A 22374-nucleotide genomic window follows, 5' to 3' on the forward strand; every position below is an offset into this window, starting at 1 on the left:
CGCAGCAGTTTGTCGAGTATTTAGCTAGAAACTACAAAAAATCAACATGACCGGACGCGGTAAAGGAGGAGCCAAACGTCATCGTAAAGTAAACGTATCTCCGGTTTGATATACGAAGAAACCCGTGGAGTGTTGAAAGTGTTTCTGGAAAACGTAATCCGTGATGCCGTAACATACACCGAGCACGCTAAAAGGAAGACCGTCACCGCCATGGACGTCGTGTACGCCCTCAAACGCCAAGGTCGTACCCTGTACGGTTTTGGAGGTTAAATAAACACAACTCTCATTTTGTTACCATTAAAAAGGCTCTTTTCAGGGCCACTACTATCATTTCACAAATTCCTTTACTATTATAATTTACAATGTGCGCTGTCCTATGTTAAGTTATCGATCATTTTAATTGTTGTCGTTTTGCAGTCAATGATCATCACAACATGGTGCTGTACTGATAATCTATATCTGAATTAACGGGTAGTATGTGTTTGGGACATTTCACCATAAATTAACGATTCTACGTTCATAGTAGAAGGTTAGGTCCAACAGTTTTTACATTGAGTTATTGTGAATTTTGAATAACTAGAACAGTATTTTTTTTTGCATTGTAGAAGTATTGTACGAGTTGTGTATGGATATTAAAACTACAAAATTCAAAAGGTACCGTACGATAGATGTAATCATATAAATTCCATATTACTTATTATTATTGTGTTCAGTGATATATATTATTATATTATCTATAGTTAAAGTTGATAAAAAAAAAAATAACTTACATTCTATTTTAAAACGACAGTATTTTGATAATTGGACTTGTTTTTTATTTGTAGGTAATAATAATAAATTTAGATTTTTTGGTCATCAAATAAAAAATAATATTAACGGTCTACAATATTATATTATTACCACGTAATATATTAACGGTTATCAAGATAAAATTATCTTAGAAAGATTTTTGACATTTTAAAAGCGAATAGTTTAAAGAAAATTGGTAGTCTTGTTTTAGTTTCGGTAGCATGATAGCCGCCGTTCTCCGTACCTGTAAAATGTTAGTATCAGTAACGAATTACATCCTATTGTTATTATATTTGTGTTGAAGTTCAATATTAAATAATTTTATAATGTAACTGTAGCTAAAGTATATGTGTTGGATTATTTTGTCGTTATGCATAGCAAATAAACAATTACAAAAAAAAAAAAATGCATCAAAGGACTTTACATTATTTTGTTAAGTGCTACAGTGATGCGACGTTGTACTTGCATCGGTTTAACTACGGGGAAGTAGCAAACAATCATCCATTGTTAATTTTTTAATATAAATAAGGTTGATGGCCCTGAAAAGGGCCGTTTTAGTAGAAAGGGTTAGTTGAAAAAGTTATACTTTCTTCTCGGTCTTTTTGGGTAAAAGAACGGCTTGAATGTTGGGCAACACACCGCCTTGTGCGATGGTAACACCGGACAACAATTTGTTCAGTTCTTCGTCGTTTCTGATTGCCAATTGCAAATGTCTGGGGATGATACGGGACTTCTTGTTGTCACGGGCGGCGTTACCGGCCAATTCCAAAACTTCAGCTGCCAAGTATTCCATGACGGCGGCCAAGTACACGGGTGCTCCGGCTCCGACGCGCTCGGCGTAATTTCCTTTCCTCAACAGACGATGGATACGACCGACGGGGAACTGGAGTCCGGCACGGGACGACCTGGTCTTGGATTTACCTCCCTTCGATTTTCCTGCTTTGCCTCTGCCGCTCATGATTGTGATTATGCTTGACGACTGCTCTGAAGTATACTCGAACACTGAATGATGAAATGGTGGTAAAATACGTAGCTTATATAGTTAAAAACTAAAAAACAATTCTGTGATTAGACAGATTGAAACGTTATGACGGTATTAAATGATACTGTTTGCTTTGCAATTGCTACTGAACGATGCTGTTTTTAATCGTCATAATAACGATTTCTGTTTATGGAGAAGGTACTGTGTTATTTAAAATTTTGTTTGTTGTCAAATCCTGTTTGTTCCGTCATACTTTTTAGAATTTCGTCAATGGCCGTATGACGTGCCATCATCGGGTTAGTAATATATACGGTCGTTTTCGACGATTCGACATCATTCGTGTTTGAATTGTATCGTCTTTAACAATCACCGTTACTACAATCACCAACCATGGCTCCAGGAGGTAAATCCGCAGGAAAGGCAATGAAAAAGTCGTCGGGCAAGGCACAAAAGAACATCGCCAAGTCCGACAAGAAACGCAAGCCAAAGAGGAAAGAATCGTACGCCATCTACATCTACAAAGTGTTGAAACAAGTACACCCCGACACCGGTGTTTCATCTAAGGCCATGAGCATCATGAACAGTTTTGTCAACGATTTGTTCGAGCGTATCGCCGCCGAGTCCAGTCGTCTGGCCCACTACAACAAGCGGTCGACCATCACCAGTCGGGAGATCCAAACCGCCGTCCGACTCCTGTTGCCCGGTGAATTGGCCAAGCACGCAGTCAGTGAAGGAACTAAAGCCGTCACTAAATACACCAGCTCCAAATAATTTAATACATTGCTGTACACCCTTATAAAAAGGCCCTTTTCAGGGCCACCAATCATTTTCCCAAACTGATTGCCTATAATATAAATTTGTAAAAACGTTAAGATTCTTTTTTTTTTTTAATATTCATTAAGTCCATTGTAATATACTAGTATCAATGATACTACGCACAAATTATTTTTAATCATACATTGTAGATCCCTATTATAAAATTCGTTTTTTTTTTTTAGTGGGTAACTCTGAAATCAAAGGATGTACAACTAATTATTAATTTTTAGTATAATGATTATATTTGATAATCTTACAACAATTTACCGTTTGCTCATAATATTCAGTTTAATCTACGTAATATTTTCAAAGATCATTGCTCATTGAATATTTGAGAATCAATTGAAAACCAAACACAAAACTCAAGCGCAACTTATTATTTTTAAGCAACATCTGTTGGTACATCGTAAGACTAAAAAGGATGAAGTTTTTTATACTTTTCGAAACGGTATTATGCTGCTCATCAGTATTGACATATAATTAATACCAATACATATTAATGTACGATGGTCAACAAATCGACGAGTGTTTAACTGAAAAGCATAAATACTCATCGCAATGCCACGTAAGTCGATTTAATGCGGGAACACGTGATCTTAAATAATAAAAAAGTAATACCTAGGTATTACTTTTTTACATTCCTATTCAATAATAGGGATGTGAATTGTGACTCACTTTCATCGAATCAATTCACTTTAATGAGTAAATTCATTGAGTCAACTCCCAGTACTCAATTGGGTAATCGGTAAAAAAGACCAAACAAAACAAGAACGCGGAAAAAAATAGAAAATAATAAAAAACAATTTTTAAAAATCTTAAATATATTGATTGAATCATGAAAATTTATAAAATTATTACTTATACACATTTACACGACCGCGTGTATAGTGATACACATAGAAATTGTATAAAAATAAGTAGATATCCCCCAAAAATAATTTGTAGATATCAAATCATTATTATAAGTTTACAAGCGCAATAAATAGGTGTATATACCTACGTAATATAAAAAATGTCTTTGGTGAACATTTTATTTTTGATCATAAAAAAAATTATATTTCAATGTACATTGTTGTAATAAAAATGCATTTTACTCTACAATCTATAATATACTAGGTTAATGTATAAAAATATACTAGGTAGGCTACACACAATTGAATAATGAAACATATTATATATTTTTTATTTTTTCACATAATCTTATGCAAAAAGAAAACGAAATTTTTCAAAAGAAACATATTTTTCAAAACTATACATTTGTCTCGAGGAGATTAGTAGATACCGACCGCTTTTAACGAGTTCGATGTAGACAGACAATTTCTATGTCTGTGCATACGGGTCATGTAAATGTAATTTTTTCATTATCCTATTAAATTATAATATTTTAAAACAATTGTTTTTTTTTCCGGATTTCTCAATTGATAAGTCAAGTCATGAATCTAAGTCTTAATAAATCAATCAATTCTATTCAATTATAAAATAATAAAATGTTTTTCAGTGGATGAGTTATCAATATTTTCATAAATAACAGTGTTGATGATTGATAGTAATGTCATATTGAATTGCCGAGTCAATTCACTAAAAGGAGTCACTTCACTCAAGAACATCCATAACATTGTATAGATTATTAAAAAACTAGTAGGCCACAGTCTTAGTTTAGAAAGTAGAAGACGATATAAAAAAAGTATAGTATAAAAAAAAAATTGACAGTCCTGAAAGGGACCGTCCGTTTTAAGGGATGAGAGAAGTGAATGATCACAATTTCATTAATAATATATAATTCATTTTTGAATTAACGAGAAATACACAATATTTTTTAAAATTAAAACTTCAGGTATTTACCCTCGATTGTATTGTTTTAGAAATAACAAAAAACTTAAGAACACTAAAGATCCTTGAAGTATTAAATTTTCAATTCCAATGAATATGATTTTTTTTTTGATTTCAACTATAAAATAATTATAAATGATCGTGAATTTGAAGAATTGTATCACAATTTTAACTTGATCTATGCTATAAAAAAATGTTTTTATATATCTTTTAAATTTTATACAGTAAGGAACTTTATATATTACATTGCTGACATAAAAAACACAAATTTACTTTAAATTAACATAGATGATAAAAACAATAAAAGTGAAGACAAATTAAGAATAATTATTGGTATATTTATTATATTCAGATCATAGGATCCACGTGTTGTCGTGTTGGGGTATAATACATAATGAAAAAGTAATATAAAATACTTTTACAAAAAAACATTAGTATTATTCATCACCAATGTCGAGTTAGAAATTAAGTTTAAAGTACCATAAAAATTATTGGTGGTCCTGAAAAGGACCGTTTTAACGGTTGAGGAGAAATGAGCGTGTGATCGATTGACCACAGTTTACTTCTTTTTGGGTGCTGCTGTTTTCTTGGTAGGAGTCTTCTTCGCTTTGGGTTTGACAGCTCCAGCAGGTTTTTTTCGCTTTGGCCGGGGATTTCTTCGGTTTGGCAGCCTTAGGTTTAGCGGCGACGGCCTTTTTGACTTTTTTGGCTGCCGGTTCGCCGGAAGCGGGCTTCACCTTCTTAGCAGACGTCGACTTTCTCTTCACGGCACCAGGGGCTTTGACTTTTTTGACGACTGGTTTCTTCTTCTTGACTACAGCTGCCTTTTTCGGTTTAACCTCGGCAACCGGTAATTTGAAGTGACCAGAGGCGCCGGTGCCTTTGGTCTGCACGACTGTACCGTTGGCGACGGCGGCTTTCAAAAATTTCCTGATGAACGGCGCCAGCTTGGCTGGATCGACTTTGTAGTTGGCAGCCAAATATTTCTTGATAGCCGGCAAAGAGGAACCTTTTTTCTCCTTGAGTTCCTTGATGGCAGACGTGACCATCACGGAAGTGGTCGGGTGAGACGCAGCGGGCTTCTTTGCTTTAGCAGCACCGGACTTCTTCTTGGCCGGAGACTTCTTCGCAGCAGGCGATGCGACGACTGGTGCCGGAGCGGCTGGAATGACGGTTTCTGTCATGGTAGAGTTGATGTCAAATGTAGTACAGTAACTCGAAATAAAACTGTTGAACATAACGCTGAGCAACCAAATGGCTGGTAAATATATATACTGTACCGTACCGACTAGTAAACCGTTGTGATTCACGTCATCGACACGGCTGCGGTTGTGCAAACATTTTCCGCGATTTCTCGGCAATAAATAGTCGTACAATTCTGATTTTAAATTTAACAGAAAGCCAACTAAATTTCAAACGATCCCATATAGCTATATTGACGCTATCCGGTATCAAAAAACCACCACGTCTCGTTATTCCCACACTTCCAACCGGGTTTTTGTAGACCACGTTTAATGGTCTACCGTATGACCGAAAACAATTGTTAAGTTACAAAAACCACTTAAACACATTCTATACATGTTTACCAAGACATGAACGTTTGCAGATTGCCAATCGATCGATTTGCCGATGAACGGTGGCTTTTCAAAATCGAGGATTTTAGGTTACTGTTACGGCTCGGTGTCATTACGTTCCTACCATTGAAATGTTTAAGTAGCAGACTTTACCTATAAATCTAATATTAATCGTATTTACCTTACATATTTTGAAAAATTTATCATAGCAATACATTATTAAAGGATATAGGTCGCAATTCGATTTTAAATAAGCAAACTATAACTTATTTTTATATCATCGATTGTTTCGAAGCCGATACATTGTACGTGTAATAAACCGACGCCGCCGCTTTACTATACACTATTTTATTTTTCTGTTAATTAGCATTTAACGTGTTTTAGCCGAACTGTTTTTATATAAATACAGTATTTTATTATTTATTATTGCCTAAAACAAGAGATAATAGCACAGGACGTTGCCGTAACCGTCAAGAACCCTAATTTTTAAATATGATATGTTGGCAATCTAATTATTCATTCCCTGGTAATACACGTAATAAATATTTCTTTTATATACCTTTAGGCCGTAGCAATTTTGCAAAAAATGCACCTCTAACAGGAATGATGTCCATATTTAATAACAACCGACAATTTCGTCTTTAGCAACACACCCATCATAGTATGATATATTATGATAATATGCATATTATGCATTCGTATAAATTCTATTATTACTATATTTATGTATATTTGTTATAACTTTAATATTTTGTTTTGTAAATATTTTTATCTATATTTAATGCTGTTATAAAAGACGTTTGAAGTTAATTAATAGGTATATATATAACTAAATAAAAATGATTGGCCTAATTTAATACTTTAAAACTCATTTTGTAAATGTCCATATTTCCTTGTTTTGGGATTGAACACGAGTCATAATAATTAGATATATTATCTATGGGTCTGTTGCGCTTTGCTTTGTGAACTGTTTCAATGGCTTGCTGGTGGAAGCGTAGGCACAGGTTAGCTATTTTTGTTAAATCAACGTTAATAGTGTTTAATGACAAACGTAAGCATTATGTACATTCTAAAGATAATTTAACATATTCAATTGTATTGTAATACTTCCGATATTATGATATCATAATGAAATTGGTAAATATCGAAATCGCTTTTGATACAATGCAATGTCACAGAGCGCAGTCTTTTATTCAAACTGGACATTTTTTTGCGGAATATAACTTATACCGAACAATGTGAACGGAATAAAAATCTGTAGGAAAAAAATCACCGAAGTATAATATTACGTCTTCCTGATATTTTGACCATATCAAAATATGTTATTGACGTCTACGGTTTTTTTATTAACGTATGTATCGACCAATCAAAATATATTTTTACATAATATTTGCATATTTTTTTCTATCAACAAAAAATTTATCTTAATTAAACCAAAATACCCAGTGATTTGATCTTAAAATAGAAAAATATTGATATTAATAAAAACACTTTTGTATAAATAATAGCCCAATATCCATTCCAATGGACAATTTTAAATGATAGAGTTATATAGCTAGGTATGTTAAAAAAGATTTTTGGACCCTAATATTGAAAAATAGGGTTAAGATATAAAAATATTTAAATATAATTAAATGTTTTAGTTTAATGTAAATTTATTATTTTTAACATTTATAAGTGTCCCATAAAATTATGCTCTTAATTTGTGACGTGCAAACTGACACTCAAAACAGTAAACTAGTATTATACAATATTATCATTTTTTTACATTACATGAAACATATTGTATATTAATATGATTTGTGTAATTCGATTTTAATGTGTTTGAAAGTTTAGGTTTACACAAAAATGATTAAAAAAATAATAAATTCAACAAATTCTACACTATAGGGTAAAACTTTTAAAAATGTCTTCTAATAATCATACCTGTTAATAACAATCGGTAAATATAACAAAAGTGAAAGTGTAATATTATACCTACCTAGGTATATTCCGTGCATTTTTTTTTTATATAATCGCCATCGCAAGCTAGGTTTAAAGAAAACATGTAAATCAGTTTAAAACTAATTACTACTTTTATCAGAATTCATTATTTAAATTAATTTTAAATAGTAAATAATAATTTATGATTGAAGTTTCTACAAAATTTTTTTATAACTGTAGATCATGGATTGTGCAATAAATATTACGAAACGTAATATTTTTTTTAAATTAAATCATTTTAACCATTATAAAGTTTCATAAAAAAAATACAAATCCGATTCCATATGTACTTATACAAGAAAGATGTAAAATCAAAAATGATAACATATATAATCTAAATTTATGAGTCCTGATTGTTAAACACAACCTGCATAAAAAGACACTTATGGTTGAAATTAAAAAATTAACAAATTGTGATGGCCCTGAAAAGGGCCGTTTTAAATGGATTGGTTGTTATATTTATGAAGTTTATTAAGCACGTTCACCGCGAATACGACGGGCCAGTTGGATATCCTTTGGCATGATTGTGACGCGTTTGGCGTGGATGGCGCACAAGTTGGTGTCTTCGAAAAGACCGACCAAATAGGCCTCGCTGGCTTCCTGCAACGCCATGACGGCGGAGCTCTGGAAACGCAAGTCGGTCTTGAAGTCCTGTGCGATTTCACGCACCAGACGTTGGAACGGCAATTTGCGGATCAACAGCTCCGTGCTCTTCTGGTAACGACGGATTTCACGGAGAGCGACTGTTCCCGGACGGTAACGATGGGGTTTCTTCACTCCTCCGGTGGCGGGTGCGCTCTTACGGGCGGCTTTGGTGGCCAACTGCTTCCTGGGAGCCTTACCTCCGGTAGATTTGCGGGCTGTCTGCTTGGTACGGGCCATTGTTGAATTCGTTTGTGTACGATTAGACGAACTGTAAAATACTGATGGTTCTCTGCAACGAAACACACTAGTATTTATATAAAAACGGATTCGTTTCTACCGTTATCATTGGTCGACGTGTTGTCGATAATCGGTAAGTGGGAGAAAACAAATGTAGCGTTTCGATTGGCCGTTCGTGCTCCGTGAAACGCATAAATACATTGAAATTTGTTAATCGAGCATCAGTCAACGTTCAGCGTTCGTCGCAGCAGTTTGTCGAGTAATCAGCTAGAAACTACATAAAATCAACATGACCGGACGCGGTAAAGGAGGAAAAGGTCTTGGAAAAGGAGGAGCCAAACGTCATCGTAAAGTGCTCCGCGATAACATCCAGGGAATCACCAAGCCCGCCATTCGTCGGTTAGCTCGTCGTGGTGGAGTAAAACGTATCTCCGGTTTGATATACGAAGAAACCCGTGGAGTGTTGAAAGTGTTTCTGGAAAACGTAATCCGTGATGCCGTAACATACACCGAGCACGCTAAAAGGAAGACCGTCACCGCCATGGACGTCGTGTACGCCCTCAAACGTCAAGGTCGTACCCTGTACGGTTTTGGAGGTTAAATAAACACAACTCTCATTTTGTTACCATTAAAAAGGCCCTTTTCAGGGCCACCAATTTCAACTGATATCGTGACATATTATTGCATTCACTAATCTTATTTTCGATATGACTTCGAAGCGTTGCCAACAACCGACCCCGATTTGAAATGTATTTTGACAACTCCCGAACAGAAAATTGTTTATGGTAAATAAATACACTGTTATAAACTATATTGTGTAATTTTAGCCATCGTCTTTTTGTAGTGTATCATGCAATAATAACGAATACTCCTCGTGTAAGGCTGCTATCCAGTTGTGTTTATTCATGTTATACGAATATTGTGTTTCTCATTTTTTTTTTTCTAAATAATTACAGTACAATGTACTTACAAATAATTTTAATAATATTACATATTTGTGATTATGATTTCAGTAATTTTTATTAATTGTTATATAAATATTGTTACATGACGTTTTAGTACATATCCATCTCTACAAATAGGACTAAAACAATTTGTAACCAATTACCAAAAGCATTTTGGTCTTCTTGTCATTTGTTCCACACTGAACGGATGAAGTTTGACTGACCAGCTAATAATCATATTATAATATCGTTGTACTTAAGTTATTTAATCCAAATGTAATATCCGAGTATGACTCGTCGTTGGTGTCGCTAAATTTGACATCGTTAGTGCGTGTTAGCGTTTCGCTCGCCTATAAAATCACGTGTGAGCATACAATAATAACATGGTACTGACAAATGTCAATATTAGACTGCTATAGTATAATAATAAAATAACAAGATAAATACACCAAAAAGAATAAAAACAGTATAATTATAAAATATACCATTATATATATAGTGACGGGTGAGTATTTTTTTACGCTAACCGATATTAAAAATAAAATTATTCCATACTAAAAATTCTGAAAATCGTATTACAACTTATAACTCACCACCCGTGTGTTGAGGTTAAAAAATAGAATTTGTCATGAACCGATATTCTGTCATAATTATTTGACTATGGTTGTATAATATTATTGCAGGTAGGGAGGGGGTTGATTGTCTGTAACCGGCAATAACTGAATTGGTGGCCATGAAAAGGGCCTTTTTATTAAGGGATGGTTGGGAGTAGCTAAACAAACAAATTAATTAAACTTTTTTTTCGGTATTTTTGGGTAATTACATCCTATTATTATTATATTTGTGTTGAAGTTCAATATTAAATAATTTTATAATGTAACTGTAGCTAAAGTATATGTGTTGGATTATTTTGTCGTTATGCATAGCAAATAAACAATTACAAAAAAAAAAAAATGCATCAAAGGACTTTACATTATTTTGTTAAGTGCTACAGTGATGCGACGTTGTACTTGCATCGGTTTAACTACGGGGAAGTAGCAAACAATCATCCATTGTTAATTTTTTAATATAAATAAGGTTGATGGCCCTGAAAAGGGCCGTTTTAGTAGAAAGGGATAGTTGAAAAAGTTATACTTTCTTCTCGGTCTTTTTGGGTAAAAGAACGGCTTGAATGTTGGGCAACACACCGCCTTGTGCGATGGTAACACCGGACAACAATTTGTTCAGTTCTGGTCCTATATATGGGTCTCAGTTGATGAAATTACAGATGTAAATGGTCGCTATATCGTCAATTGTATAGTAGGAAAATTAAATTTCAAACCTACCAAGCCAATTGTTTTAAGCTATGGTGAACTAAGTGCAATCATCAAACAATCGCAAGATTTTTTAATGATGCGATAGGTTTATTATAACAAACAATGCATACATCACGAAAATGTTTTGTTGTTCTTATCGGACGGTGCACCATATATGGTAAAAACTGGAAAGGTTATTTTATACGAAAATGTTAAATTTAACGTGTTTAGCACACGGATTTAATCGTGTAGCTGAAACAGTTAATACACAGTTTCCTCTTGTTGATTCATTAATTGCTGCCATAAAAAAGTATCACTTAAAGCTCCTAGTAGAGTACTAAAATTAAATATATAGTAATTTCAAATCTCGATTCGAATAATGCAATTTCTATTGCAAAAGCAAAAGATATTTTGCAAAATAACGAGCTTAAAAATAATTTGTTATATATTTTAACAAATTTTTGTTTTTTAGTAGAAGTCATAACAAAATTAGAAACATCGAATCTCACATTAGTTGGAATCCTAGCAATAGTGGAAAATGCATCAAATACACTAATTGAAATCCAAGGAGAATCCGAAGTGATAATAAAAAATAAATTAAATGACGTACTAGCTAAACATTTTAGTTTACATAACATAAAAACTATTAGAAATATTCTTCTAAATACAAATGAAAACACATCAATGGATAATGAATTTGCACCATCTCATATATCAAATATGAAATATTCCTCATTAACCTCGGTTGATTTGGAACGCTCTTTCAGCCGATACAAATCAATTTTAAGACAACCGCCACACATTTAAACTTGAAAATTTCCAAATGTGTACATTGTTTCAAACTGTTTCGAAGATGACTGCAATGCAGATAAATAAATTAAATTATAAAAATAATTATGTTATACGGGATGATTCTTTTATCATAAAACACTCAATATTTCAAAAAGAATTCATGTTTTTGAAAATATTTTTTTACATAGTTTCAAGTTGTTAAAAAAACAAAGTTTTATTAAAAAATTAAATTTTTAAATATTTTTTATCCATATATTTGTTTAAGTTTTTTACTTTTTTCGAATTTAGGACTAGTAGTTTATGAGTTATATTTATTTAAAGTTTTAACTAGCGGAGTAGTAGACAAACATTTTGCGGAGTAACCCCATACCACTTCACTCCGAGCATCTAAACTTTAAATACTTATAACTCATAAACTACTGGCCCTAAACTCCATATTTATGTATCAAACTACTCAGAAAATTATTCTGCTTTTGAATATGAAATTAAAACTATATATTGTCAAACAAAACAGTAAAAAACTTAAACAAATATAAAAATAAAAATATTGTAAAATAAAATTGTTTAATAAAAACGTTGTTTGTTTAACAACTTGAAACTATGTAAAAAAATATTTTCAAAAACATGAATACTTTTTGAAATATTGAGTGTTTTATGATAAAAGAATCATCATATATATCAGAATTCTGTATCTATATTACATTTTTTTTAATTATTAAAAATTAAAAATACACATTTTTTGTTATAAAATATTTCATGATTTTTAATACATATTTTGGCAAAAAAAACAATATAAATTTTTACATATTTTGACTTTTTTATAAGATAAAAATCCGTGCTCTATTTATCACAGTTTTGAACAATAATTAACGTTTTATCGGATAAATAATCATTTTGTTGATTAATATATTATATTTTTCATGATTTTGCTTACCACTACTAATTTATTTACATTACTTTGCAATGTCACAAACTCCAGATACATCAACACTAGCGTAATAATATTTTTAGTATTTCAATCACCACTTTAAAATTACTGGGAGACTACCAGGTAGGATTTAGGAAAAATAGATCGACGATTGACCAAATATTCATAGTAAGACAAATACTACAAAAGATGAGGGAATTTAATAAAGAAGTGCACATGATATTTATTGATTTTAAAAAGGTCTACTACTGCATTCATCGTGAATCTTTAATGTCTATACTAGAAAAATATGGTCTCCCACTAATATTAGTCAATCTCATAAAGACAAGCTCCTTGAATACGGAAATAAAAGTACAGATTCCTACCTCTTTATCAACAGATTTTGAAAAAAAAGCACATTGTCAATTATACACTGTTTTCCACCTTTGGATCTATACGGATATAGATATTATTTAGGGCAAGCTTGGTATAAGAAGCTCAATCAAGATGTATGCGGTGGTTCAAGTGTGTCGAGGCACTTTAAAATATGTAAGTCACCCGTGGATAAAGTTAAGTATTATGATGATAATTATGTGTTCACTGTTCAACAAATGTTTTTAACCGGGATAAAATTATTTATTATTTTTGTTATAATTATTCACAGGAGGTTTGTACGCGACAAAAAAAGTATTATTTCAATTTTTAAATTTTAAAAATAATCATCGATTAACACTGGAATATTATAGAAAAATTGGTGGCCCTAAAAAGGGCCTTTTTAAAGAGAGTGTTTAATATAAGTCAATTATTTGGAACTAGTGTACTTGGTTACGGCTTTTGTTCCTTCACTGACGGCGTGCTTGGCCAATTCACCGGGCAAAAGGAGTCGGACGGCGGTTTGGATCTCCCGACTGGTGATGGTCGACCGCTTGTTGTAGTGGGCCAGACGACTGGACTCGGCGGCGATACGCTCGAACAAATCGTTGACAAAACTGTTCATAATGCTCATGGCCTTAGATGAAACACCGGTGTCGGGGTGTACTTGTTTCAACACTTTGTAGATGTAGATGGCGTACGATTCTTTCCTCTTTGGCTTGCGTTTCTTATCGGACTTGGCAATGTTCTTTTGTGCCTTGCCCGACGACTTTTTCATCGCCTTTCCTGCGGACTTACCTCCTGGAGCCATGGTTGGTGATTGTAGTAACGGTGATTGTTAAAGACGATACACTTCAAACACGAATGATGTCGAATCGTCGAAAACGACCGTATATATTACTAACCCGATGATGGCACGTCATACGGCCATTGACGAAATTCTAAAAAGTATGACGGAACAAACAGGATTTGACAACAAACAAAATTTTAAATAACACAGTACCTTCTCCATAAACAGAAATTGTTATTATGACGATTAAAAACAGCATCGTTCAGTAGCAATTGCAAAGCAAACAGTATCATTTAATACCGTCATAACGTTTCAATCTGTCTAATCACAGAATTGTTTTTTAGTTTTTAACTATATAAGCTACGTATTTTACCACCATTTCATCATTCAGTGTTCGAGTATACTTCAGTGCAGTCGTAAAGCATAATCACAATTATGAGCGGCAGAGGCAAAGCAGGAAAATCGAAGGGAGGTAAATCCAAGACCCGGTCGTCCCGTGCCGGACTCCAGTTCCCCGTCGGTCGTATCCATCGTCTGTTGAGAAAAGGAAATTACGCCGAGCGCGTCGGAGCCGGAGCACCCGTGTACTTGGCCGCCGTCATGGAATACTTGGCAGCTGAAGTTTTGGAATTGGCCGGTAACGCCGCCCGTGACAACAAGAAGTCCCGTATCATCCCCAGACATTTGCAATTGGCAATCAGAAACGACGAAGAACTGAACAAATTGTTGTCCGGTGTTACCATCGCACAAGGCGGTGTGTTGCCCAACATTCAAGCCGTTCTTTTACCCAAAAAGACCGAGAAGAAAGTATAACTTTTTCAACTATCCCTTTCTACTAAAACGGCCCTTTTCAGGGCCATCAACCTTATTTATATTAAAAAATTAACAATGGATGATTGTTTGCTACTTCCCCGTAGTTAAACCGATGCAAGTACAACGTCGCATCACTGTAGCACTTAACAAAATAATGTAAAGTCCTTTGATGCATTTTTTTTTTTTTGTAATTGTTTATTTGCTATGCATAACGACAAAATAATCCAACACATATACTTTAGCTACAGTTACATTATAAAATTATTTAATATTGAACTTCAACACAAATATAATAATAATAGGATGTAATTACCCAAAAATACCGAAAAAAAAGTTTAATTAATTTGTTTGTTTAGCTACTCCCAACCATCCCTTAATAAAAAGGCCCTTTTCATGGCCACCAATTCAGTTATTGCCGGTTACAGACAATCAACCCCCTCCCTACCTGCAATAATATTATACAACCATAGTCAAATAATTATGACAGAATATCGGTTCATGACAAATTCTATTTTTTAACCTCAACACACGGGTGGTGAGTTATAAGTTGTAATACGATTTTCAGAATTTTTAGTATGGAATAATTTTATTTTTAATATCGGTTAGCGTAAAAAAATACTCACCCGTCACTATATATATAATGGTATATTTTATAATTATACTGTTTTTATTCTTTTTGGTGTATTTATCTTGTTATTTTATTATTATACTATAGCAGTCTAATATTGACATTTGTCAGTACCATGTTATTATTGTATGCTCACACGTGATTTTATAGGCGAGCGAAACGCTAACACGCACTAACGATGTCAAATTTAGCGACACCAACGACGAGTCATACTCGGATATTACATTTGGATTAAATAACTTAAGTACAACGATATTATAATATGATTATTAGCTGGTCAGTCAAACTTCATCCGTTCAGTGTGGAACAAATGACAAGAAGACCAAAATGCTTTTGGTAATTGGTTACAAATTGTTTTAGTCCTATTTGTAGAGATGGATATGTACTAAAACGTCATGTAACAATATTTATATAACAATTAATAAAAATTACTGAAATCATAATCACAAATATGTAATATTATTAAAATTATTTGTAAGTACATTGTACTGTAATTATTTAGAAAAAAAAAAATGAGAAACACAATATTCGTATAACATGAATAAACACAACTGGATAGCAGCCTTACACGAGGAGTATTCGTTATTATTGCATGATACACTACAAAAAGACGATGGCTAAAATTACACAATATAGTTTATAACAGTGTATTTATTTACCATAAACAATTTTCTGTTCGGGAGTTGTCAAAATACATTTCAAATCGGGGTCGGTTGTTGGCAACGCTTCGAAGTCATATCGAAAATAAGATTAGTGAATGCAATAATATGTCACGATATCAGTTGAAATTGGTGGCCCTGAAAAGGGCCTTTTTAATGGTAACAAAATGAGAGTTGTGTTTATTTAACCTCCAAAACCGTACAGGGTACGACCTTGACGTTTGAGGGCGTACACGACGTCCATGGCGGTGACGGTCTTCCTTTTAGCGTGCTCGGTGTATGTTACGGCATCACGGATTACGTTTTCCAGAAACACTTTCAACACTCCACGGGTTTCTTCGTATATCAAACCGGAGATACGTTTTACTCCACCACGACGAGCTAACCGACGAATGGCGGGCTTGGTGATTCCCTGGATGTTATCGCGGAGCACTTTACGATGACGTTTGGCTCCTCCTTTTCCAAGACCTTTTCCTCCTTTACCGCGTCCGGTCATGTTGATTTTATGTAGTTTCTAGCTGATTACTCGACAAACTGCTGCGACGAACGCTGAACGTTGACTGATGCTCGATTAACAAATTTCAATGTATTTATGCGTTTCACGGAGCACGAACGGCCAATCGAAACGCTACATTTGTTTTCTCCCACTTACCGATTATCGACAACACGTCGACCAATGATAACGGTAGAAACGAATCCGTTTTTATATAAATACTAGTGTGTTTCGTTGCAGAGAACCATCAGTATTTTACAGTTCGTCTAATCGTACACAAACGAATTCAACAATGGCCCGTACCAAGCAGACAGCCCGCAAATCTACCGGAGGTAAGGCTCCCAGGAAGCAGTTGGCCACCAAAGCCGCCCGTAAGAGCGCACCCGCCACCGGAGGAGTGAAGAAACCCCATCGTTACCGTCCGGGAACAGTCGCTCTCCGTGAAATCCGTCGTTACCAGAAGAGCACGGAGCTGTTGATCCGCAAATTGCCGTTCCAACGTCTGGTGCGTGAAATCGCACAGGACTTCAAGACCGACTTGCGTTTCCAGAGCTCCGCCGTCATGGCGTTGCAGGAAGCCAGCGAGGCCTATTTGGTCGGTCTTTTCGAAGACACCAACTTGTGCGCCATCCACGCCAAACGCGTCACAATCATGCCAAAGGATATCCAACTGGCCCGTCGTATTCGCGGTGAACGTGCTTAATAAACTTCATAAATATAACAACCAATCCATTTAAAACGGCCCTTTTCAGGGCCATCACAATTTGTTAATTTTTTAATTTCAACCATAAGTGTCTTTTTATGCAGGTTGTGTTTAACAATCAGGACTCATAAATTTAGATTATATATGTTATCATTTTTGATTTTACATCTTTCTTGTATAAGTACATATGGAATCGGATTTGTATTTTTTTTATGAAACTTTATAATGGTTAAAATGATTTAATTTAAAAAAAATATTACGTTTCGTAATATTTATTGCACAATCCATGATCTACAGTTATAAAAAAATTTTGTAGAAACTTCAATCATAAATTATTATTTACTATTTAAAATTAATTTAAATAATGAATTCTGATAAAAGTAGTAATTAGTTTTAAACTGATTTACATGTTTTCTTTAAACCTAGCTTGCGATGGCGATTATATAAAAAAAAAATGCACGGAATATACCTAGGTAGGTATAATATTACACTTTCACTTTTGTTATATTTACCGATTGTTATTAACAGGTATGATTATTAGAAGACATTTTTAAAAGTTTTACCCTATAGTGTAGAATTTGTTGAATTTATTATTTTTTTAATCATTTTTGTGTAAACCTAAACTTTCAAACACATTAAAATCGAATTACACAAATCATATTAATATACAATATGTTTCATGTAATGTAAAAAAATGATAATATTGTATAATACTAGTTTACTGTTTTGAGTGTCAGTTTGCACGTCACAAATTAAGAGCATAATTTTATGGGACACTTATAAATGTTAAAAATAATAAATTTACATTAAACTAAAACATTTAATTATATTTAAATATTTTTATATCTTAACCCTATTTTTCAATATTAGGGTCCAAAAATCTTTTTTAACATACCTAGCTATATAACTCTATCATTTAAAATTGTCCATTGGAATGGATATTGGGCTATTATTTATACAAAAGTGTTTTTATTAATATCAATATTTTTCTATTTTAAGATCAAATCACTGGGTATTTTGGTTTAATTAAGATAAATTTTTTGTTGATAGAAAAAAATATGCAAATATTATGTAAAAATATATTTTGATTGGTCGATACATACGTTAATAAAAAAACCGTAGACGTCAATAACATATTTTGATATGGTCAAAATATCAGGAAGACGTAATATTATACTTCGGTGATTTTTTTCCTACAGATTTTTATTCCGTTCACATTGTTCGGTATAAGTTATATTCCGCAAAAAAATGTCCAGTTTGAATAAAAGACTGCGCTCTGTGACATTGCATTGTATCAAAAGCGATTTCGATATTTACCAATTTCATTATGATATCATAATATCGGAAGTATTACAATACAATTGAATATGTTAAATTATCTTTAGAATGTACATAATGCTTACGTTTGTCATTAAACACTATTAACGTTGATTTAACAAAAATAGCTAACCTGTGCCTACGCTTCCACCAGCAAGCCATTGAAACAGTTCACAAAGCAAAGCGCAACAGACCCATAGATAATATATCTAATTATTATGACTCGTGTTCAATCCCAAAACAAGGAAATATGGACATTTACAAAATGAGTTTTAAAGTATTAAATTAGGCCAATCATTTTTATTTAGTTATATATATACCTATTAATTAACTTCAAACGTCTTTTATAACAGCATTAAATATAGATAAAAATATTTACAAAACAAAATATTAAAGTTATAACAAATATACATAAATATAGTAATAATAGAATTTATACGAATGCATAATATGCATATTATCATAATATATCATACTATGATGGGTGTGTTGCTAAAGACGAAATTGTCGGTTGTTATTAAATATGGACATCATTCCTGTTAGAGGTGCATTTTTTGCAAAATTGCTACGGCCTAAAGGTATATAAAAGAAATATTTATTACGTGTATTACCAGGGAATGAATAATTAGATTGCCAACATATCATATTTAAAAATTAGGGTTCTTGACGGTTACGGCAACGTCCTGTGCTATTATCTCTTGTTTTAGGCAATAATAAATAATAAAATACTGTATTTATATAAAAACAGTTCGGCTAAAACACGTTAAATGCTAATTAACAGAAAAATAAAATAGTGTATAGTAAAGCGGCGGCGTCGGTTTATTACACGTACAATGTATCGGCTTCGAAACAATCGATGATATAAAAATAAGTTATAGTTTGCTTATTTAAAATCGAATTGCGACCTATATCCTTTAATAATGTATTGCTATGATAAATTTTTCAAAATATGTAAGGTAAATACGATTAATATTAGATTTATAGGTAAAGTCTGCTACTTAAACATTTCAATGGTAGGAACGTAATGACACCGAGCCGTAACAGTAACCTAAAATCCTCGATTTTGAAAAGCCACCGTTCATCGGCAAATCGATCGATTGGCAATCTGCAAACGTTCATGTCTTGGTAAACATGTATAGAATGTGTTTAAGTGGTTTTTGTAACTTAACAATTGTTTTCGGTCATACGGTAGACCATTAAACGTGGTCTACAAAAACCCGGTTGGAAGTGTGGGAATAACGAGACGTGGTGGTTTTTTGATACCGGATAGCGTCAATATAGCTATATGGGATCGTTTGAAATTTAGTTGGCTTTCTGTTAAATTTAAAATCAGAATTGTACGACTATTTATTGCCGAGAAATCGCGGAAAATGTTTGCACAACCGCAGCCGTGTCGATGACGTGAATCACAACGGTTTACTAGTCGGTACGGTACAGTATATATATTTACCAGCCATTTGGTTGCTCAGCGTTATGTTCAACAGTTTTATTTCGAGTTACTGTACTACATTTGACATCAACTCTACCATGACAGAAACCGTCATTCCAGCCGCTCCGGCACCAGTCGTCGCATCGCCTGCTGCGAAGAAGTCTCCGGCCAAGAAGAAGTCCGGTGCTGCTAAAGCAAAGAAGCCCGCTGCGTCTCACCCGACCACTTCCGTGATGGTCACGTCTGCCATCAAGGAACTCAAGGAGAAAAAAGGTTCCTCTTTGCCGGCTATCAAGAAATATTTGGCTGCCAACTACAAAGTCGATCCAGCCAAGCTGGCGCCGTTCATCAGGAAATTTTTGAAAGCCGCCGTCGCCAACGGTACAGTCGTGCAGACCAAAGGCACCGGCGCCTCTGGTCACTTCAAATTACCGGTTGCCGAGGTTAAACCGAAAAAGGCAGCTGTAGTCAAGAAGAAGAAACCAGTCGTCAAAAAAGTCAAAGCCCCTGGTGCCGTGAAGAGAAAGTCGACGTCTGCTAAGAAGGTGAAGCCCGCTTCCGGCGAACCGGCAGCCAAAAAAGTCAAAAAGGCCGTCGCCGCTAAACCTAAGGCTGCCAAACCGAAGAAATCCCCGGCCAAAGCGAAAAAACCTGCTGGAGCTGTCAAACCCAAAGCGAAGAAGACTCCTACCAAGAAAACAGCAGCACCCAAAAAGAAGTAAACTGTGGTCAATCGATCACACGCTCATTTCTCCTCAACCGTTAAAACGGTCCTTTTCAGGACCACCAATAATTTTTATGGTACTTTAAACTTAATTTCTAACTCGACATTGGTGATGAATAATACTAATGTTTTTTTGTAAAAGTATTTTATATTACTTTTTCATTATGTATTATACCCCAACACGACAACACGTGGATCCTATGATCTGAATATAATAAATATACCAATAATTATTCTTAATTTGTCTTCACTTTTATTGTTTTTATCATCTATGTTAATTTAAAGTAAATTTGTGTTTTTTATGTCAGCAATGTAATATATAAAGTTCCTTACTGTATAAAATTTAAAAGATATATAAAAACATTTTTTTATAGCATAGATCAAGTTAAAATTGTGATACAATTCTTCAAATTCACGATCATTTATAATTATTTTATAGTTGAAATCAAAAAAAAAATCATATTCATTGGAATTGAAAATTTAATACTTCAAGGATCTTTAGTGTTCTTAAGTTTTTTGTTATTTCTAAAACAATACAATCGAGGGTAAATACCTGAAGTTTTAATTTTAAAAAATATTGTGTATTTCTCGTTAATTCAAAAATGAATTATATATTATTAATGAAATTGTGATCATTCACTTCTCTCATCCCTTAAAACGGACGGTCCCTTTCAGGACTGTCAATTTTTTTTTTATACTATACTTTTTTTATATCGTCTTCTACTTTCTAAACTAAGACTGTGGCCTACTAGTTTTTTAATAATCTATACAATGTTATGGATGTTCTTGAGTGAAGTGACTCCTTTTAGTGAATTGACTCGGCAATTCAATATGACATTACTATCAATCATCAACACTGTTATTTATGAAAATATTGATAACTCATCCACTGAAAAACATTTTATTATTTTATAATTGAATAGAATTGATTGATTTATTAAGACTTAGATTCATGACTTGACTTATCAATTGAGAAATCCGGAAAAAAAAACAATTGTTTTAAAATATTATAATTTAATAGGATAATGAAAAAATTACATTTACATGACCCGTATGCACAGACATAGAAATTGTCTGTCTACATCGAACTCGTTAAAAGCGGTCGGTATCTACTAATCTCCTCGAGACAAATGTATAGTTTTGAAAAATATGTTTCTTTTGAAAAATTTCGTTTTCTTTTTGCATAAGATTATGTGAAAAAATAAAAAATATATAATATGTTTCATTATTCAATTGTGTGTAGCCTACCTAGTATATTTTTATACATTAACCTAGTATATTATAGATTGTAGAGTAAAATGCATTTTTATTACAACAATGTACATTGAAATATAATTTTTTTTATGATCAAAAATAAAATGTTCACCAAAGACATTTTTTATATTACGTAGGTATATACACCTATTTATTGCGCTTGTAAACTTATAATAATGATTTGATATCTACAAATTATTTTTGGGGGATATCTACTTATTTTTATACAATTTCTATGTGTATCACTATACACGCGGTCGTGTAAATGTGTATAAGTAATAATTTTATAAATTTTCATGATTCAATCAATATATTTAAGATTTTTAAAAATTGTTTTTTATTATTTTCTATTTTTTTCCGCGTTCTTGTTTTGTTTGGTCTTTTTTACCGATTACCCA

The 22374-nt window shown here is 33.2% G+C and overlaps 8 protein-coding genes and 1 pseudogene across 8 annotated transcripts; 5 read left to right on the forward strand and 4 right to left on the reverse strand.

Moving 5' to 3' along the window:
* Positions 1 to 1319: 1319 nt before the first annotated feature.
* LOC113551086 (histone H2A-like) lies at positions 1320 to 1791 on the reverse strand. Its single transcript, XM_026953121.2, has one exon. It carries the CDS (start codon positions 1745 to 1747, stop codon positions 1370 to 1372), a length of 378 nt encoding a protein of 125 aa, XP_026808922.1. The 5' UTR covers positions 1748 to 1791; the 3' UTR covers positions 1320 to 1369.
* A 337-nt stretch (positions 1792 to 2128) lies between these two features.
* On the forward strand, positions 2129 to 2585 carry LOC113551082 (histone H2B). Its single transcript, XM_026953117.1, has one exon. The coding sequence runs from the start codon at positions 2162 to 2164 to the stop codon at positions 2540 to 2542; it is 381 nt and encodes a 126-aa protein (XP_026808918.1). The 5' UTR covers positions 2129 to 2161; the 3' UTR covers positions 2543 to 2585.
* Positions 2586 to 4793: 2208 nt separating this feature from the next.
* On the reverse strand, positions 4794 to 5631 carry LOC113551075 (annotated as a pseudogene).
* Positions 5632 to 8385: 2754 nt separating this feature from the next.
* On the reverse strand, positions 8386 to 16603 carry LOC113551100 (histone H3-like). The gene is made up of 2 exons (XM_026953135.1): positions 16260 to 16603; positions 8386 to 8923 (listed from the first exon to the last, which is right to left on the reverse strand). Exons 1-2 carry the CDS (start codon positions 16550 to 16552, stop codon positions 8446 to 8448), a joined length of 771 nt encoding a protein of 256 aa, XP_026808936.1. The 5' UTR covers positions 16553 to 16603; the 3' UTR covers positions 8386 to 8445.
* LOC113551095 (histone H4) lies at positions 9137 to 9569 on the forward strand. The gene has a single exon (XM_026953130.2). The coding sequence runs from the start codon at positions 9146 to 9148 to the stop codon at positions 9455 to 9457; it is 312 nt and encodes a 103-aa protein (XP_026808931.1). The 5' UTR covers positions 9137 to 9145; the 3' UTR covers positions 9458 to 9569.
* LOC113551084 (histone H2B) lies at positions 13540 to 14009 on the reverse strand. The gene has a single exon (XM_026953119.1). It carries the CDS (start codon positions 13975 to 13977, stop codon positions 13597 to 13599), a length of 381 nt encoding a protein of 126 aa, XP_026808920.1. The 5' UTR covers positions 13978 to 14009; the 3' UTR covers positions 13540 to 13596.
* Positions 14392 to 14769, forward strand: LOC113551088 (histone H2A-like). Its single transcript, XM_026953123.1, has one exon. It carries the CDS (start codon positions 14392 to 14394, stop codon positions 14767 to 14769), a length of 378 nt encoding a protein of 125 aa, XP_026808924.1.
* Positions 16604 to 16815: 212 nt separating the features above from the next.
* Positions 16816 to 17312, forward strand: LOC113551076 (histone H3). Its single transcript, XM_026953111.1, has one exon. The coding sequence runs from the start codon at positions 16842 to 16844 to the stop codon at positions 17250 to 17252; it is 411 nt and encodes a 136-aa protein (XP_026808912.1). The 5' UTR covers positions 16816 to 16841; the 3' UTR covers positions 17253 to 17312.
* Positions 17313 to 20063: 2751 nt separating this feature from the next.
* On the forward strand, positions 20064 to 20779 carry LOC113551074 (histone H1A, sperm-like). The gene has a single exon (XM_026953110.1). The coding sequence runs from the start codon at positions 20097 to 20099 to the stop codon at positions 20718 to 20720; it is 624 nt and encodes a 207-aa protein (XP_026808911.1). The 5' UTR covers positions 20064 to 20096; the 3' UTR covers positions 20721 to 20779.
* Positions 20780 to 22374: the final 1595 nt, after the last annotated feature.

This window comes from Rhopalosiphum maidis, chromosome 2, assembly GCF_003676215.2.
Source record: "Rhopalosiphum maidis isolate BTI-1 chromosome 2, ASM367621v3, whole genome shotgun sequence".
NCBI classification, from domain to species: Eukaryota; Metazoa; Arthropoda; class Insecta; order Hemiptera; family Aphididae; genus Rhopalosiphum; species Rhopalosiphum maidis.

Bases quoted from the DNA above. Each gene is read 5' to 3' on its own strand.
- LOC113551074 (XM_026953110.1), top strand. From the start codon at position 20,097: ATGACAGAAACCGTCATTCCAGCCGCTCCGGCACCAGTCGTCGCATCG.
- LOC113551095 (XM_026953130.2), top strand. From the start codon at position 9,146: ATGACCGGACGCGGTAAAGGAGGAAAAGGTCTTGGAAAAGGAGGAGCC.
- LOC113551086 (XM_026953121.2), bottom strand. From the start codon at position 1,747: ATGAGCGGCAGAGGCAAAGCAGGAAAATCGAAGGGAGGTAAATCCAAG.
- LOC113551082 (XM_026953117.1), top strand. From the start codon at position 2,162: ATGGCTCCAGGAGGTAAATCCGCAGGAAAGGCAATGAAAAAGTCGTCG.
- LOC113551076 (XM_026953111.1), top strand. From the start codon at position 16,842: ATGGCCCGTACCAAGCAGACAGCCCGCAAATCTACCGGAGGTAAGGCT.
- LOC113551084 (XM_026953119.1), bottom strand. From the start codon at position 13,977: ATGGCTCCAGGAGGTAAGTCCGCAGGAAAGGCGATGAAAAAGTCGTCG.
- LOC113551088 (XM_026953123.1), top strand. From the start codon at position 14,392: ATGAGCGGCAGAGGCAAAGCAGGAAAATCGAAGGGAGGTAAATCCAAG.
- LOC113551100 (XM_026953135.1), bottom strand. From the start codon at position 16,552: ATGACCGGACGCGGTAAAGGAGGAAAAGGTCTTGGAAAAGGAGGAGCC. The intron at 8,924-16,259 runs GTACGGTTTTGG...TATAAATACTAG, and splicing joins AAACGTCAAGGTCGTACCCT to TGTGTTTCGTTGCAGAGAAC.